Source organism: Balaenoptera borealis (genome assembly GCF_965194805.1).
Source record: "Balaenoptera borealis genome assembly, chromosome: 17".
Classification (NCBI taxonomy): Eukaryota; Metazoa; Chordata; class Mammalia; order Artiodactyla; family Balaenopteridae; genus Balaenoptera; species Balaenoptera borealis.
Window position 1 is genome coordinate 80,368,035 of NC_138876.1, and position 19,133 is coordinate 80,387,167.

The 19,133-nt window shown below is 43.7% G+C and overlaps 2 protein-coding genes across 10 annotated transcripts in view; one reads left to right on the top strand and one right to left on the bottom strand.

Moving 5' to 3' along the window:
• Positions 1-10,055, bottom strand: part of RGS20 (regulator of G protein signaling 20) — an 82,099-nt gene extending 72,044 nt beyond the window's left edge. The window contains exon 1 of the mRNA XM_082364762.1: positions 6,435-10,055. Within this exon, the coding sequence (XP_082220888.1) occupies positions 6,435-6,599 (165 nt within the window). The 5' untranslated portion in view covers positions 6,600-10,055. The remainder of the gene's footprint in view (positions 1-6,434) is intronic.
• A 128-nt stretch (positions 10,056-10,183) lies between these two features.
• The window catches only part of ATP6V1H (ATPase H+ transporting V1 subunit H), a 63,047-nt gene continuing 54,097 nt past the window's right edge, over positions 10,184-19,133 (top strand). For 2 of the 9 annotated variants that reach the window (XR_014236721.1, XM_082364757.1), the window contains exons 1-3: positions 10,977-11,324; positions 12,694-12,848; positions 18,374-18,476. Coding sequence is in view for 8 of the 9 variants with exons in the window: in XM_082364757.1 (XP_082220883.1) it covers positions 12,736-12,848; positions 18,374-18,476 (216 nt within the window). In the remaining variant the exon portion in view is untranslated. Of the gene's footprint in view, positions 10,295-10,907; positions 11,325-12,693; positions 12,877-18,373; positions 18,477-19,133 lie in introns of those variants that run through there. The other 7 variants (XM_082364754.1, XM_082364758.1, XM_082364753.1 and 4 more) reach the window with 7 other exon arrangements.

Consider the following 19,133-nt stretch of genomic DNA (forward strand, 5'->3'; position numbering starts at 1 on the left):
TGTGATTAACAGGAAGTGCAGTTGTGTCATGTGTCATCCACATCCTGGCATATCTTAAAATATCTTTCTCTTGTGTTAAGGCATGAATGACACCTGGCTATGAATAAGTGTTGAGACACAGTTTTTTCTCTTTTTTTTTTGAAAGCTCTCTAGTTATAAGTCTATTGTTTTCAGTTATTGAGTGCTTCAGAGAATTATGAGGCAAAGTTTCTTTTTTGTTTCCTTGTAGGTAATCTCATTTTCCCCCTTTTGGATATTTATAGAAATAGTGTCTTAATTTTTGAAATTTGAACATTCTATGAAGATATTTCTAGATGTAGTTTTCATTGTCTGACGGAATACAATATGTATTCTCAAATTATTATATGAAATCTTTATATCAGGAGTATAAAATTGTGTTTTTTTAAAAAATTGATTATTGCTGTTTCACTGCTCAGATCCGCTTTTAATCTGTTCCTTTTATCTATCCCTAAGGTGAATTTCCAAGATCTGTCCTCCATATCCCTTATTTCCTCTCCTCCCTCGTAATTTTAATTTATCTTTCTTCTCTGTTCTGATAGACTTTTTCAAACATTTCTTTATTTTGATATTTCCTACTTTGATAATTTTAATTTTTGTGGTGTCCAATCTGCTATTAAAAATCTCCCTCCTTTTCAAAATTGATAACAGAATGTCTTATCTCCATGCAAAACTTCCTTTTCTACAGTTTTTGGTGATGTCTCACTCATTTCAGAAATGCAACATCTGCTTGAATATTATAATGAATATAACACGGGCACGAGTTATTAAGACGTGTCTTCTGTGTCCTACGTGAGTATGCCGTGGTGGTTCAATGTCAACCGACAACAAAGCTACCAGTGGCAGCAGAAAGCACCTGGCGCCGTAGGCTGAATCTCCAGGCAGCGATGCTGGTTGGGCTTCAGAGAAGCCCTGTGTGGCTCTTGTCACACACCCTGGAAATCAAGCCGTGTGTGAGAATCCGGAGACACCAAAGAATGAGAGGCTTCTTACCATGTGCCCTGAGCCTGGTGTGACTGGTAACATACACGAAGCACTTCAGAGCCTTCACTTTTAGAAATACTGCCATTCGTTTGTGTGTCCAGAAACTCTACGTGTACAGTCTCAAGAACAAAAGCTAAGGGCTTCCCTGGTGGTGCAGTGGTTAAGAATCCGCCTGCCAATGCAGGGGACACGGGTTCGAGCCCTGGTCCAGGAAGATCCCACATGCCGCGGAGCAACTAAGCCCGTGCGCCACAACTACTGAAGCCTGTGCTCCAGAGCCTGCGAGCCACAACTACTGAGCCCATGAGCCACAACTACTGAACCTGTGCTCCACAACAGGAGAAGCCACCGCAATGAGAAGCCCGCGCACCGCAACGAAGAGTAACCCCTGCTTGCTGCAACTGGAGAAAGCCCACACGCAGCAACGAAGACCCAACACAGCCAAAAATAAATAAATATATTTATTTAAAAAAGAAAGAAAGTATAAAAGCTAAGTTTCAAACTCAAGCTAAGTTAGAAAACTACCTAATGCTATATATCCTCTAACCCATTCTCATTCAGAAAAACTTCAGACGAGCAAAGAAGCCCATAAAACTAGTCTACCTTTGCTAAACCAAATTATTTGGTGGCGCTGGTGGAGATGTTTGCCTCTAAAAATATAATCCAGCGGCGAAAACCCAATCTTTAATGTAAAACCCTGAAAGACAATTATTTAAATGTTAAAAAAAGTTGGTAAACATGATCAAAACTTGTATTTAAAAGTTTTCATCTAAAACTTTGAAGAACAGGACTGATGTGGATCTTTTTTGTACAGTTATTTTCAGAGTCGAAAAATCTTGTGGAGAATGAAGACGCTGACACTGCGTTTTACACGCTATTCCCACTGGCGGGAAGAATCACATTTTCCCAGAAGCCCCTGAGTCTGGAGCTTGGTGAGCTCTCCTGCCTTTGCTCACCTGGAAACACCTGCAGTAGGAACCCAGGGATTCCCGGCTAGCCTGTGCGCGCCCAGGACGGAAGATGTAACCACGACAGACTTGCAGACGAGCCTTTCCCTAAGCAGGTTTGTGAGCCTCTCAGGTGTTAAGCAAATTAGTACAGAGTTCTTTTCAGAGGGTCTTCGGAAAGATAAGAACCATCTTTGTCCTTCTCAGCGAACTTACCCTTTCACAACTGGAGGCAGGACAGAACAATTTTGTCGTCTGAATACGTTCATGTGAAGGTGCTGGATACTAGAAGCATAATTCCTTTCTCACTAAGATATTTTTTCCTCTCTTCTTTCTTCTATCCTTTTTGCCACACAAATCTCCGTTGTCTTCATAGGTACCCTTTGGGGCCTTGGAATTGATTTCTCTCCTTTTAGTGTGTAATGTCTCAAAACAAGTGCTTTGATCAGATGCTCAAGGGGTCACACATCTGGAACAGGAGAGCACTTAGGAGTCTGTACTCTTAGAGGCGCATCGACATTGAAATGATATGAACAATAATTTTGTGTAGAACGCTTTCTTGTCTAAGCTCTGACCACTTTTATTACTGCGAAAGAATGCACACACATATACGTATGTTTCTGTATTGATAGATGGATGGGTAGATGACTTGACTTATTGCCAGTGTGGCTGGAAAGTGTCCGCTCTCTCTCTCTCCCGTTTATTATTAGAAAGAGTGACTGGTCCAGGGGGCACCCCCCCTCCCTCTTGTACTTTGTGCCCTGAATGGAAGGAAGCAAAAATCCTTGTGGAGAAAAAATAATTCTGACGAAGCCAAGTTCGTGAGTGTGTGTGCGTGTGTGTGCATGTTTGGGGAATATTAATTTATCTTGTAGTAAATGAGTGGCCGTGTTGGGCTGCTTTGGGCAGAATGCACAGAGAAATCACTATTGAGGCTACTGGCTTCAAGCCCACGAGGTTATAGCCTGCTTCTAAAGCACTGCCAGAATCTATCGAATTAGTAATGAAATCAGTGTCAGAAAAACCTAGGTTCAAATCACCACTCAGCTGACTTCACACGTGTAACCAAAAGTTTTTCCAAACCTGTTTTCTCATCTCTAAAACAGGTCTAACGACATCAGTGCTACTGACCTAATGAAATTGGTTAAGAATCCAAATAAAAAGAACAACAGGAAGAACCACAATAAATGTAGGCAACACATTTATGCAACACATAAATGTATTGTTATTTTCAGTCTAACCTGCCTTTGGAGGGCTTTTACTTTTTTTTTTTATTTTTAATTTTGAAATAATTATAGATTCACCGGAAGTTCCAAAAAAGGATGCACACAATGGTCCCACGCACTCTTCATCCAGTTTCGCCCAATGGGAACTTCATAAGTCGTACAACATCAAAACCGGGAGACTGACATTGGTACAGTTCTAAGAGCTTGCTCAGATTTCACAAGTGTGTGTGTGAGTGTAGTTCTATGCGGTTCTATCACACGTGTAGGTTTGTGTAACCACGGAAATCAAGATAAAGAAGTGTTTCATCCCTGCAAAGCTCCCTCAAACCACCCCTTTGTAGCTGCATCCACCACCCTCTCGCCATCCTAGTCTTTGGTAATCACGAATCTATGCTCCATTGCTATAATTTTATTTTAACAATGTTATATAAATGGCATCATACAGAATGTGACCTTTTGGGATTGGCTTTTTTCACTCAGCCTCATTCCCTTGAGATTGATCCCAGGGGCAATGTCCGTAGTTCATTCCTTTTGCGTATCAGTAGTTGATTCCTCTTAGTTGGTTCATCGTGTTCCAGGGCACGGATGTACCATAGTTTATTTAATCCTTTATCCCTTGAAGGACTTTTGGGTTGTTTCTAGTTTTTGGCTATTATGAATAAAGCTGCTGTGAACATTAGCATATGGAGTCTGTGTGAACACAGGTTTTCATTTCTCTGGGATAAATGCCCAATAGTGACATTGCTGGACCATACGATAGTTGCATGTTTAGTTTTGTAAGAAACTGCCAGATTGTTCTCCAGACTGCCTGTACCATTTTGCCGTCCTACCAGCAAGCTTTGAGTGATCTAGCATCTCTTCATCCTTGCCAGGAATTGGTTTTGTCACTGTGTTTCATTTTAGCCATTCTGATAGGTGAGTAGTGATAGTTCATTGTGTTTTTAGCTTGCATTTCCCTAGTGGTAATGATGTTGACTATCTTTTCATGTGTTTATTTGCCATCTGTGTATGCTGTTTGATGAAATGCCTGTTCACGTCTTTTGCCCATATCCTACTTGGAATGTTTGGGTTTTTTATTCTTGAGTTTTGAGAGGTCTTTATATTTCTAGTTACAAGGTCTTTGTCAGATATGGGGGGTCTGCAAATATTTTCTCAAAGTCTGTAACTTGTCTCTACGTCCTCTTAAATAGGGTCTTTGGCGGAGCAAAATTTTTATTTTTGATGGGATCCAGTTTATCAATTTTTCTTCCATGAACTATGCTTTTGCTATATAAGAACTCTGCCTGCCTTAGGTTATAAAGATTTCTTATCATTTTTTCCTATAAGTTTTACAGTTTTACATATAGTTGTGCATTTAAGACCGTGGCCTCTGGGCATCTAGACACATTTCAGCCCATGTTTTGCTTACTTCTCTCCATTTCTAGACATTATTTCATGTCTACCTTAAATGTCACCTTTCCCACTCTTTCATTAGACCTTTTTCAGTTATTTTACTCCATATCAATCATATTCCATCTCAGTGTCTTACTGCCTTACTGATTGAAAGGGTGTAATCACACAGCTAGCCTCTAGTATTGACAGGACTAATGCTGATAGGATGCTATTTTGATAATACTGTGAGTCTGTAGAGAGGAAAGACAATATCTTTCTCTTTCTCAAAACTTAGCTCAAGGTTTTGCAGATAGTAAGGACTCAGTGATATTTGTAGAATTAAATGCATTGAGTTCTACCATCCTGATCCTTGCTAGATGAGGGACATGGCCGCCTAAATGTGCATCTATATTCAGACGCAATAGAAAAAGGCAACACTGAGTGGAGAGGCCAGTAGCACCCCAACTGGATCGCTCCTGACTGCTTGCACCTGCTGCTGCACAGGCTGGGACCTGATTACCTGGGTTAATGAGGTCAGGATGGCAGCTCGGAGGGCCCAGCGCCCCAGGGCTGTCGATTCCAGGATGCTGTCGGAATGTGTACTGCACGTTCATAGATACTTTCCAATCCTTTGCCTATGACTCTGCTTAAAGCATACTCTCCAAGGCAGTTAGAACTTTGAAATTATATGTGTGTATGCACATATTATATATATACATACATGTATGTTATATATATGCACACACGACATATACTGTTATTGCTGCCTGTGTCCTCATAGTTGTCTCCAAATTCTACCTTTTAGAAATCTCTTTTGTGTGTGTTGCCTACATTTAGATGCCCATTAATTAAGGACTTCTGGCCGTTCTATCCCATTTCATTCTAGTTTCCTAAAGATCTAGTGTTTCGGTGATAGGAGGAGGTGTGGAAATTCATGTATTATTTGTCTGAAAGCTCAAAAGTAAAGGTCAGTACATTCCTACAGAAAAAGGTTCCTAATGACTAAAAAACCCCACAATTTTTCTTCTCCTTGTGCCAATTGGTTAAAATAACACTGGGGAAAGGGCAGATCCAGATAATTAGAGTCTACAAATAAATAATGATTATTGTGAGGATATGAGCATAGGGACAGATAGATTTTCTAGTGCTACAGGATTTGGACAGGTTTGCTGTCGTAGGATTTGCAGCATTTAATTCTGAGTTCTGATCATTATTTGTCAGAGGTATTAACACATGCCCATCTCCCTCCACATGAATAACCTTTGAAGAGGTGGTTCTATTTATAGTTAAGAGGATTTACAGCCTTAAACTGTACTTTCTGCAAAGATACACACAATACTGAGCAGGAAAATGGTTACTCTTTAGGGAAATCATGTTATCTAGTGGCAGAAATTCACGCTTAGGAAATTCACCTAGGAAACTATGACTTTAGGAAAAAAACCCCTTAGCTCCTTAATGTTCTTATGTGCCTGTATTAGTTTATCAGTTTGTTTTCTCGAACAATTTTTGTAGAAAGCTTTTCATTACTATATGGGATATAATTTTTGTATCAGAGAAAAATATCTAAGGGTTAGTATCAATAACCACAAAAATCTATGTCTAGGTTTTTTGCTTTTTAAAACATTACCTCCTGAAACATACAAACAAACAACATGTAATTGTTTGCCTTGGTAAAGGGAAGTTGTTTAGATTGGAGAAGCCTGGAAGGATCAGGTAATTATTATCAAGGTTCTAGTTTTTCTCTTGGGTTTGGTTTGGAAGCATTTTTGATAAATCATCAATAAGATAAAGTGAGCCCTGGCACTAAAGCTTGCTTATGGTTTTGTATTCTTTCTGGATAAACTCTTTCCTTGTCAACAGAGGTCACGGACTGTGGAGACGGTCTTACCTTGACATTGTGCCTGGCCATGGTGCCTCCTTCATTCTCCACGGTTTGATGAATGTTCGCATTATATTCCTCAGCCCTAGGCGGGAGCAGAAATCGTATCCGCATAGATGGTCTGGAGAAATGTTTCTGGACGTCTTCTTGGTTGTCTGGGGAAAGCCTAGGCATGTTTTTACAATAAAGCCTCCAAACGAGTCCTGTAGCTTGATTTTAACACCACCAGCCCAGGGTCCACTCTATTTCTCTTCCTTTGTCTGGTGCTGGTCTGTCGCTCAGTCTGCTGGGGGCCTCCCTGCAAAGTTACATCAACTGAAGCAAAAGGATTATCTGTGTTGTGGGTCAGCAGTTTATCCACAGACCGTTAGCCTCTGACTTTGAGCATCCAGGTATGTTCTGACTGCCCTCTACAGGCAGCAATGTATTCCTAATTCAAATTTAATGCTAAATCAAAACTGGAAGACATGATTCAAGGGATATATTGCTTAGTATATCATGATAAAGGAAATAGATTGCGTGGCAAAATTCTGTGTTCGTAGTGTGTGATACTTCACAATTTGGGGCTATACACTCAAGAGGCAGAGGAGCCACCTGATCTATCTAGGTCTCCTAAAAGGTCACTTTAGTAGCAGTCAGCTTTGCGGCTGGATATGTGTGCTAAACTCATACCCAAACTTAAGCCCAAGGATTATTACACTTTTTACTTAGGTCATATAGAATTAATTGAAGTGATTTTCTTAGGCGGTAACTAGTCCTCTAATGATTAAGCCAAGACTTGGCTTCTACATCATACTTCCTATTTGTAAAGTGCTTTATAAATATAAGATTATTAAACAGAGTGCAAATAGATAGACCGTAATACCTTTTTCTCAAACGGTATCTAATGCCCAAGTAGCCTTTGCTGGCTCTGGGGGTGCACAGAGGCAAGGATCCCAGGTATGTATTACTGGGGACAACGAACTGGAGAAGTTTCCTTTATAAAATGATCCCAGGCCCCCAAAACTGACACACAAAACTAACACAATCCCCAGCAACATCCCAGCTCCCTTTCTTGCAGAAACTGACCAAGTTGATTCTAAAATTTGTATGAGATTGTAAGGGACCCAGAATATCCAAAACAGTCTCAAAAAATAAGAACAGAGTTAGAGAATTCATACTTCTCAATTTGAAAAATTACTACAAAGCTACAGTAACTAAGACTGGGGTGCTGGCATAAGGATAGACACATAGATCAACATAATAGAATTGAGAGTCCAGAAATGAACCCACACATTTATGGTCAGTTGATTTTTGACAAAGGGTGCCAAGACAATTCAATTGGGAAAGAACTGTCTTTTCTGCAAATGGTGCTGGAACAACGGGACGGCCTCAGGCATAAAAATTAAGTTGGACCTCACACCACATTAAAAACTGAACTTGGACTTCCCTGGTGGTGCAGTGGTTAAGAATCTGCCTGCCAATGCAGGGCACATGGGTTCGAGCCCTGGTCCGGGAAGATCCCACACGCTGCGGAGCAACTAAGCCCGTGCAACACAACTACCGAGCCTGTGCTCTACAGCCTGCAAGCCACAGCTACTGAGCCCATGTGCCACAACTACTGAAGCCTGCGCACCTAGAGCCCATGCTCTGCAACAAGAGAAGCCACCACAATGAGAAGCCCGCACACCGCAATGAAGAGTAGCCCCCGCTTGCCGCAACTAGAGAAAGCCTGTGAGCAGCAACGAAGACCCAACACAACCAAAAATAAATAAATAAATTATTTTAAAAAAAAACTGAAGTCAAAATGAATCATAGACCAAAATGTAAGAGTTAAGACTATAACACCCTTAAACGAAAACATAGGAGAAAATATTTGTGACCTTGGATTAGGCAAAGCCTTCTTAGGTTCAATACCAAAAGCACAAGTGACAAAAGAAAAAAATAGGTAAATTTGACTTCATCAAAATAAAAACTTTTGCTCTTCAAAGGACATCATGAAGAAAGTGAAAAGACACCCACAAAATAGGGGAAAATATGGCAAATCATACATACATAAGGGACTTGTATCCAGAATATAAAAAGAGCTCTTAAAAAAAAAACTAGAAATGGGTGAATCGTCTAAATAGACATTTCTCAAAAGAAGACATGCAAATGGCCAAAAAGCGTATGAAAAGATGCTCAACATCTTTAGCCATTGGGGAAATGCAAGTCAAAATCACTAATGGGATACCACGTCACACCCAACAGGTTGGCTTTAATAAAAAAGACAGACCATCACAAGTGTTAGTGAGGATGCGGAGCAACTGGGACCCTCATACACTGCTGGTGGGAGTGTAGAATGACGCAACCACTTTGGAAGACAGTTTGGCGGCAGCAATTCCCTTGTAGATATCCACCGAAGCAAGAGAAGTGAAACATATGTTCACCAAAGACACGCAAATGTCCAGTAATTGGAATCAACCCACATGCCCATCAACTGGTGAGCAGATAGACAAAGTGAGGTATATCCACACAACGGAATGTTATTCAGCCATAAAAAGGAATGAAGTACTGATACATACTGCCACATGAATGAACCTTGAACATTATGTTAAGTGGGAAAAGCCAGTCACAAAAGACCACATATTGTATAACTCCATGTATAAAAAATGTCCAGAACAGGCAAATCTATAGATACAGAACGTATTGATAGATTAGTGGTTGCCTAGGGTAGGAGGGTCTGGGGAGAGATGGAGAATGATTGGTAATGAGTAAGAGGATTCTCTTAGGGGAGATGAAAATGTTATTACACTGATTGCAGTGATGGTTGCCCAGCCCTGGGAATATACTGAATATCTGAGGGTCTAAGGACCTGGTGTTTGGTTCTGGATTCTCAGAACGAAAATGGAATAGGTGGTATCAATAGACTCAAATTGACCTGTGCGATTTCCGGAGCTGGAAGGGACCATCAAGAGTGTCTTGTCCTCCTTCCCATCATCTTCTTCATTTTGTGAATGGGGAAACATGCATGGGATATCAGGTGATATGTCCAAGGGCTACATGTGATAGTACAGTTGGGACTAGCCTCCACATCTCCGTACCCTGGGGCCAGAAACCATGGCTCTGCACCACCCTGCAAACCAAATTGTTTGTGTTTCTCTTTAAGGATGCCATTTAGGTCCACCAGCCTTTTCCTCACTTCCCTACTCTCATTTCTGCATCTTCTATTCTGGTGTCAAACATTGGAGGAAACATTTCCTTTGAACATTTGTTAATCTCTCTTAGCACTTTCCCCACACTTGTAAACATTCTCCCTCTCAGAAACTTCTACTTAAAAATTATTTCTATGAACATTCTTTCATCTTCTTAAGTTTAATTTGTTAATGATTTTTATCTAAGTAAGTCTCCTAATGAAACGTTGCACACACAGTGCTCCTGAGATCCTAGTAAACATTTTTTCATATTTGAGGGTGTGTGTGTGTGTGTGTGTGTTTACATCTAGTGGAACTGCAGCACTGACTGGCATTCCCTGGAATTCTGTGTAAAGCAAGTGTCCTGGAGATTGCAGGAAGGAGAGTTTCTATGAGAAAAGAATTTTAAAGTTTGTTCAAGGTGAGTAAAGTACTTACTGACAAATATGTATTTATTTTGCATTATTCCCAAGTATAAGGACATTTCCTACAGGGTCAGTGTAACAGGCAGGATGGAGAGACTTGCATCTGAGAGCATAAACATCTCAGAGTGCGTGGAAGCTGATGGACGTGTAATCCACGCATCTCCTAGAAGCAGCTGAAGAAGGCAAGGAAATGGATTCTCCTCTAGAGCCTGGGGGGCGGCGCGGAGGACTCAGCCCAGCCAAACATCCGCAGCCCAGCGACACCCACCTCAGACTTCTGCCCTAGAGAACTGTAAGATAATACATTTGTGTTGCTTTAAGCCAGCAAATCTGTGGCAATTTGTTACAGCAGCAATAGAAAAATAATACAATATTATATACTATTCCTACTGTGTTTCTTTGTAATCAGTGTATAATATTAGTTTTGTTTTCAAAACTTGACCTAAATTTAACATTTGTAGGAGAAATGTATTGGTTATACCTATAAATCCCTTTCAGCAGTTATCAAAAACAATATGCTATTATATTATACCCGCTAACTAGTTGCAGTGTAGCGTTACTCATTATTATCTTAAGACAAAGAGGGAAGCTGAGGCCTGGACTGGGGAAAACTTCGGCTCAAAACGGGGTTTTCAGAAAAATACAAGGTGCTATTAAATTTGAATTTTAATTAAACAGGAATAGTTTTGTTGTTGTTTTGTTTTTTTAGTATAATTGCAGCTGTGGCATGGAACATCCACCGTTCGCTAAATCTGCAGCCCTAGGGCAAGATAACTTTTGTGACCCACGTCTCAGCATCAGTTTCATGCTGAGACTCGGAATAAGAACGCCTGCTTCACTGACTTGTGAAACCCAAGTGAAAGTCAACCGATTTCAAAGCACTAAATTAAACTTTTCAGAAAGACGGCTAAGCTAGATGACTTTTGGCCCGGCCCTCCCCCTGGGACTCCGTCCCCGGGGGAGCCGGGTGTCGGGGTGCGGGGTCCCCGCGTGTCCGGCCCGCCCCCAGCCCCGCGCTCAGCGAAAGCCTCTCGCGCGCAGGGCGCTCCTCTGGCTGTTTTGGGCCCTCCCGGCTTCCGCCTTCCGGGCGGTCACGTGCCTCTGCCCACGTGACCGGCGCTCCTGTCATTCCCCCGCGGCCGCTGCGGCTTCCTCCTGCCTGTAAGGCCCTTCACGTCCGCTCGGTGCCGAGTCGCGCTCGCGTTCTGGCGCCGCGTCCCCGCCGCCGCTCAGGCCTCCGGACTCGGCAGGAGACCCGACTCGGCGCCCCAGCACGGCGGCGGTCCCGACTCCGGACCGCCGCATCTTCTCGCCGCCTTGGGGTGCGTTGGAGGGTCCCGCGGGTTCGCTGGGTGAGGCCGCGCTCGGGTCGTGCCGTCTGCGGCCCCGGCCCCGGTCCCCGACTCCTACCCCGACCCCGGCGAGGCGAGCTTGCGGTTTCTCCGCTTCCCTGGAGCGCGCTGGGTTCTGCCGCCCAGGCGCCGCCTGCCCTCCTCCGGCCCCGGTTCCCCGATTTCTTGCCTTCCGGGCCTCAGCGGGGTTTTCGAAACTGCGGAGCCTTCCCCGCAGGGAAGGGCAGGGGAGAGAGGGTGGGCGGGTGAAAGGTGTGCTTTCCCCAGGATTGGGCCGCGGCCCTGGCCGGCTGGGGGTCCGAGTTGTTCAGGGACCTAGGTGACCGCCCTGAGGCACCTTCAGCCGCCGCAGGAGGGGCCGCTGGGGCTGAGCCCGCTTGATTCCAGGTTCCAGCCTGGCCCGGACGGAGGCTGTTTCCACCTGGGCCCAGCCAGTCCGCATTGCCCGTGTTTGTTCATGCAGCACATCCTCAGATGTAGAGGTTACTTCCAAACTGACTAAGGTCATTGGGCTCCTGGAGTAGAATTTGGGGTGTGGTTTAAGCTTCTTTGTGGTCATAACTCTGAGCTTATATTTTGTAAACCGGAACTTATAGTTTGTGTCGTGATAAAATCAAGCTTAAGCTTTTATCTTTAAGTTTAGGAGTGAGAATTACTTAAAAGCTCATTAATGTAGGATCATATTATCAGACCTGTCTCTCGTGTTGGCTGAGCCTAAACTGTAATCTTTATCTGTTTCAAAAAATTCTCCCAATATTGATTTTGAAGCTGCTATGAATTTTGATTGAAAAAAGAAAGCTGTGTCTTCTAAGATACTGCATTCCCACTTTGGGTGTTTTAATTTGAGTAAATAATGTTAGAAAGGACATGTAGGTTTTTCATATGCCACTTTAAAATGATGCTTAGTAAATGTGAATAAAATAATTGGTCCTATCTGTACTATGCAGGTTCTTATTTTTTCTCTGTCAGAAGAGGAAAGTTGATCTCAACGGTATACATTTAAAATACTTTCCTATTTTGTATGTCTATTCTAAGCATGGTTTCTTAATTCAATTTCTTAAATGGTTACTTTAGAAATCTTACTGCGATATTGGTGCCAATAATTAGAAAACCTTTCCTGGAAAAGTAAAAACCTACAGAGAACACTTCTGTGGAACAGTGCATAATGGGACAAGATTTGAAATATAATGGCATAACTATTTAATATTTAGGATATTTAGTATTTGAGTTGAATGCTTGTAGAGACTAAGGTGATAATGATGCTATTGCTAATAATAATAATAGTAGTAGTTGTTAAAAAAACAGTCACACCTTGTATTCTGGTTTTACCTTGCATCAGAATCGAAGGTCTGCAGAAAAACATTCAAGATCATAAATTTAGATGACCAAGATGGATATCCGGGGCGCCGTGGATGCTGCCGTTCCAACCAACATCATTGCTGCCAAGGCTGCAGAAGTTCGTGCGAACAAAGTGAACTGGCAGTCCTACCTTCAGTGAGTGCTGGTTTGCTGTGAATCATGGGTAATCATGTGCCTTTGCTGCAGACTTTTTCATGGTCATGCTTCTGTGAGAGGAATACTGGAAAAATACTAATAAATGTGGAAGAAAACACTTCCTCCTTAGACTAATTAGCTGTCACAGGGAGACAGCTTCGTGTGATGGAAGCAGCTTGGGGCTCTAGTTGGGAGGCAGCACTGGCCCAGCACTTTTGACCTTCTCTGCCTGGAAAGTGGTACTGTTTGGATGAATGGGGAGCACAGGAGGAGTGTTCAGGCCCTGGAGGGAGGAAGAGGATGATGGGCAGAGCCTGCCCGACCCCCCCCCCGCACCCCCCCCCCCCCGCCCCGTATGCCTTGGTGATCAGCGTGGGGACGGGTGGGGTTGCAGAAGGGCTCAGACAACCAGCAAAGAGAGCAGGCGTTTGAGTTTCAAGACTTAGGTTTGAATTCTGGTTCTTGCGTCTACTAGTTTGCTGGTCTTCGGCAAATCCCTGAACTCCTCTGAGGTTCACTAAAGTAAATGTGAAATGGGGATACATATCCCATGGGAGCGTTGCTGAAATCGTGTATTTAAAGCATTAGCACAGTTGAATACAAGCATTGGTGTGTTGAATACATTCAATAAATTTTAGTTCTTTCCCCCTCCTTGTGTGTGTTAAGATTTAGCATGTGGGTGTTCTGTACTTATCTTAAAGTGAGTGTTCATTTATCCTTGACCATACTTTATCGTGTTGACTTTACTTCATATCTGTTTATTTTGGTATATTCATAACGGTGAGTTATTAAGGAAATTCAGTTAAGATTTGCATGCATATTTTGAAAAGCAAATTGGGAAAGCTCTAGTTTTATATTTAGCAGTTTGCTTTGTTCTAAGAGGTATATGCAGTGTACCAAAATGATCCCATTTATTTCTGTTAATTTAGTTACTCCTCACACGTTTAATAACCACCTGCCAAGTTTGAGGCATTTTTTCCAGTCTTTGGGGCTACTAAAAGATAAACTTGTAATCTAGTAAGGAGGTCAGGTATATAAACTGATCATTTGGAGATCAGTTGACCATATGTTTAGGGGTCTATTTCTGGGCCCAAGGAACACAGTTTTAAATTCACTGTTGGAGGAATTAGAAATACCTGATAGTTCTATGCAGGAATTAGATAATCACATTTGCCTTTTGGTTGGATTGTTCTTCCCTCAGTGAGGAGGGTAGATTTGTGGATAATAAGCCTGGAGCTAGGGACAGGTTAGAGCAGTATTCCTGTTGTGGGAATGGCTAGAATTGGGGAGATTGGAGAAAATCTTGGTGATCAGTTTGATGTATGAGGGTGAAAAAGCATCTAGGATGACTTCTGGTTTCCCTGTCTAAGGGCATGGATTATGGTGAGGCCACAGATTCAACGGCAGGAGCCAGAGGGGCTTTCTGCTGTTTTCTCTGGTCATCTGTGTCTGTGTAATTGTTTAAGTCCCCTGTGAAATGAGGATTTTGAGCTCTGTTTCCTAATCTTAGTCCAGAGTGTGTTTAGACTGGAAGGCAAGGAGTTTCATGTTTATAAAGCCCGACTGTTTATAACCTAAATAGAATAATGTTGAACTTGATCATAAAGCACTGGCTGACGGGCAGGTGTTCCCTCGCGTTGGCATTTGGAACGTTCGTAGTTACAGGGAGATTTTTAATTGCTTTCTCTTCTGTTCCTCCTGTTCCAAGGCCTCCCCACTACGTACGTCATAGTCTCCCTTTTTTCCTACTTCTGCCCTTTATTCTGCTGTCCAGCTCGTGGTTTCCTTTATAGAAGCCATCTACTCTGTACGTCTGTACACAGATGCTCCCCACATGTCAGCCGTGTGCCTCTGTTGAGCTGGCTGTGGGGACACCAGTGGGTGTGAGATGTGCTCCCCCCACCCCCAGAGCGCTCACAGCTTGTTGGGGGCTGGACGGGACCCGTGAGTTATCAGTGAATCTGATGCCACATTGTTTTCTGATAGAGTAAAACCCGTGGGACAATCGCCCAGTGTCAAAGGCCAGTACCTCTCACACATTAACATGTTACTGTGGAAGTCCTGTGCCTTAAAGTGTATTTACACGTGATTAAACTTCTTAATCATTCAGGTAGGCAGTCCATAAACGAATGGGCGTGGCTATTCCGGTCAAACTGGAATCCAGTAAAACTGTCCTGAGGATGCAAGAGTTAAAAATACTGTCGGGACTTCCCTCATGGTCCAGTGGCTAAGCCTCTGTGCTCCCAGTGCAGGGGGCCCGGGTTCAATCCCTGGTCAGGGAACTAGATCCCACATGCATGCCACAACTGAGAGTTTGAATGCTGCAATTAAAGATCCCGTAACTAAGAACTAACTAAGATGCCGTAACTAAGACCTGGCACAGCCTAAATAAATAAATTAATTAATTAAAAAAAAAAAATACTGTCCTTCCTCTCGAGTTTAAAGTTTAATGAGGAAGCAAACCTTTAACTAAAAAATTAAATAACGAATTGTGGTAAGCGTTAAAATGGAGACATATGTCAAGTTTTCCCAGATAACAAAAGGAGGGAGTGAATCATCACCCAGCAGCACTGGGGACGTCCTCAGGGAGCACATGAAGATGCCTGTGGGAGTCATGGGCAGAGCTGCCGGGAGGGAAGGAGCCTCCGGGCGGGCGGTGGAGACTCAGAAGGATGCGCAGGGCTCGGGGAGCTTCAGGTCGGCTGGTGGGGCCCCGCCCAGGCTGCTGCGGGCCGGAGTGTGGCGCCCACACGTGCCAGCTGTGCAGAGGCCGTCCCCCCCCCTCTTGTCCCTGACAGTCCGCACCCCGCCCAGGCACAGGTCTGCACACCCAGGCCCTGTCCCCAGTCTGACCGCCTCTCTCCAGGTGCCCCGTGCCGCCTGGCGCAGGCTGCCCGCGTCTCACGCGGCCGGGGGTCTCTACGGTCACTGTGCCCCGGAGGTACAGTTTTAACAGGGCAGTGAGAGTCATTTCAGACAATGTGGATCAGACCCGCACGGACCTGCTGTGTAGCACAGGGAACTATGCTCCATATTTTGTAAAAACCTATAAGGGAAAAGAAGCTGAAAGAGAATCTCTCTCTCTCTCTCCCTCTCTCTCTCTCTATATATATATAGATAGAGATTTTAGTCTCTCTATATATATAGATATAGATTTTATACATATATACCTGAGTCACTTTGCTGTGCACCTGAAACTAACGTGACATTGTAAGTCAGCTCTAGTTCAGTTAAGCCGCAGCGGAGGTCAGGTCACGCCCCGCTGCCCCCAGCCCTGCAGCTGCTCTGCGTTCCTATAGATTTTATATCTATATACCTGAGTCACTTTGCTGTACACCTGAAACTAACGTGACATTGTTAAGTCAGCTCTGGTTCAATTGAGCCGCAGCGGAGGTCACGTCACGCCCCGCTGCCCCCAGCCCTGCAGCTGCTCTACGTTCCTGCTCTCACAGCCAGCTCACTGCTGCCCCAGCGTCCTTGCACTTGCACTTCTATCTGTGGAAGTTCCTCCTGGATCACTTGGTTCGTTAACTCCCTTCATTCAGGTGTCTGTGCAGGTGACCTCAGGAAGGCCTTCTCTAATCCAGCTAAAATATGTCCTTTCCTCCCTACCTAGCTTTAGGTTTTTTTTTTTAATAAACTTTTAGAATCCTGGCATTATGATGATATGTGTGTGTGTATTTTTTTTAAAAGTATTTGCTTTTGTGCTTGTGTATTTTCTGGTTTCTGCGCTGGAATGTGAGCTCACGGAGGGAGGGGTGTCTAGTTCATTGCTGTGTGGCCTGTTCCTTAAGGTGTCTGGCACATAGCTGGCTGGCAGCTAATACTGGCTGATCAGATCATGAATGAGCAGAGGACTTGGAGGGGTGCGGTGGAGACAAGCTTTTGGGAAAAGAAGTAACGTACTTGGTAAGTCACATATTGTTCCATGGTAATTTCGTAGCAATTCTGTGAAGTAAGTTTTCTATCCTCATTTTAAAGATGAGTAGACAGCTGCTCACGTAGGTTAAGTACCATGGACGTTCTCATAGATTTTAGTGAGTCAACTGATTGAAAAGGTTTTTGTTGAAAGCCTCTGCCTAGGTGCTAGGTAGAGCCGCCTTTCAAATTCACAGTCTGACCAAATGAAAGGAGTAAAACAGTCGGGGGGGGGGGTGTTTGACAAAGCTGCCTGGCCGTGTAGGTCAGAGGGATGTGGAGGAGGGTTGGATTGGAAGCAGGAAACCCGTTGGACCGTGGCCATCGGGCTGAGCCACCCCAGAGGCAGGGAAGTGGGGAGGAGACTGATGCCAGGGGGAGGAATTGTGAGGACGGGGCCCGCCCAGACTTGGCTCATCGCAGGAGGGGCCGGAGTCCATGACCTGTTAGATTGTGGGACTGTCAAAGGAAGATTACAGGTGAAATAAGTTAAACACAGAAAGCAAAAACAGGTTCCTTGGGACAAATGCAAGGAAGTTAGACTTCAGAAGGAATGGCTTGCCAAATAAAAACACAAAAGAAAGCTGCAAAATTTCAAGATTACCAAGTATAACCTTCATAGTACACTTTCTCAACGGTAGAAAAACTGCATCTTTTTCATATGATTATCCTATTTAAAAAGGTGTGGCATGCTTTTACATGTCAGCATAGCCAAATTTGGGGGTAAAATTGTTTGAGCTAGGGAGTTCAGGTTTATGAAAAAAGACTTCATTTATTTGGGGGCTGGAACCAGACAGGGTGGCGTCGTTATCTTGGTCTAGCCTGGGGTGCAGAGTGCGTTTTCTCCTGACCAGCTGTGGTACGTGAAGTGCTGAGTCTTAATGGAAACAGGGCACAGTGTCTGTTTTTGCTTCCATCGTCCCATCAGCCTGGCTGGGGGATAGAGTGTGTGTGGGGTATACATTCACGACCTCAGTTCTGCCCCTGTAGGGTGTGGAGTGCCTGTGTCATACGTGTGATCTGTGAGTGGGGCTGGGAGTGGTCAGCCTGGAGTTCAGATCGAGAGTTAGCACTTCGGGTGGGGGAAGAAGACGGAGTGCGGGCTGACTGCTGGGAGGAGGGGGATGTTTTCAGAGAGGATTTGCTCACATTTTTCTGGGTCTGAAGGGAAAGAATATGCTGGAGGAAATGACTGCAGAAAGTTGTATACAGGGGGTTTGGTCTTGATAACTTAGATGGCCAAGTAAATTGGCTTGGGACGGGGATAGGCTGAGACTTGGATGAGGCCCAGAGGTGGCATTTTAGTGAGTGTTTCCTGTGGACCAGGCCCTGTGCTAACCACCTCATGTGAATTATTTCATCCTCAGTTCCGCCCCTTCAAGGCATGTGGTTCTTGTTCCCATTTTGCAGGTAAGTTAGCTCTGGTCGGGGCCTGGGAGGCCCGTGAGCAGTAGATAGTGCGGCTGGACTCAGACGGCAGGGCCGTGGGACGCCAGGGTCTGGTGTCAACCCTCGCAGCGAGAGGAGAGAGGCAGGGCGTCCTGTATCGCTTGCTCCCAGTGGCTCTTCAACTCTTGCTGAACGAAAACCTTGTTCTTTCTTTCCAGGGGGCAGATGATTTCTTCCGAAGACTGTGAATTCATTCAAAGATTTGAAATGAAAAGAAGTCCTGAGGAGAAGCAGGAGATGCTTCAGACTGAAGGCAGTCAGGTGATCAGTTCAGATATTAGACCATGAACCTGCCCCGTGTCATTAGACATTCTAGAAATCTTCTCAATGACCATGTGATAGTCCACTGTAGGTAGGCGTCATAATTTAACTAAAGATTCTTTTTTATTGGAAGACATTTGAGGGATCTCTAGTTTTCTTTGTTAATTTTGGAAAAAATGTCCTATTGAGTATGTTTGTTCCTCCATCCTTTTCTGCATTTCTGAAAAATTTTTTCGAATTAGAATAGATTCCTAGCATGGAAATTACTGTTTCAAAGTATACAGTATTTTCACAGTTGCTTAACTTTTCTGTTTTTTTAGACAATTTTTTTTCTACTTTGTATTCTCACTAGAATAACATCTAACTCCGCTGTCCATCAGATTTTCTGATACAGTGCCCTGATTGGCTGAAGGAGCCCGTATACAAATTCAGCCTGATTCTCACAACAATCCTGGGAAATTTGGGAGGAAACATGTCGTGGGTGCCAGTTTTGTTGAATTCTAGAGAGACAGTGACATTGGTGTTAAATCATAGGATGGAGACTGCTCAGAGCCTTCTGATTCCAGTGATTGTACCGAATTCCTGTACTTGTGCTGCTCTGGTATTCTGTTTCCTAGTAAAAGCAAAAAAACCCCCAAAACCAAAAAAACAAACAAA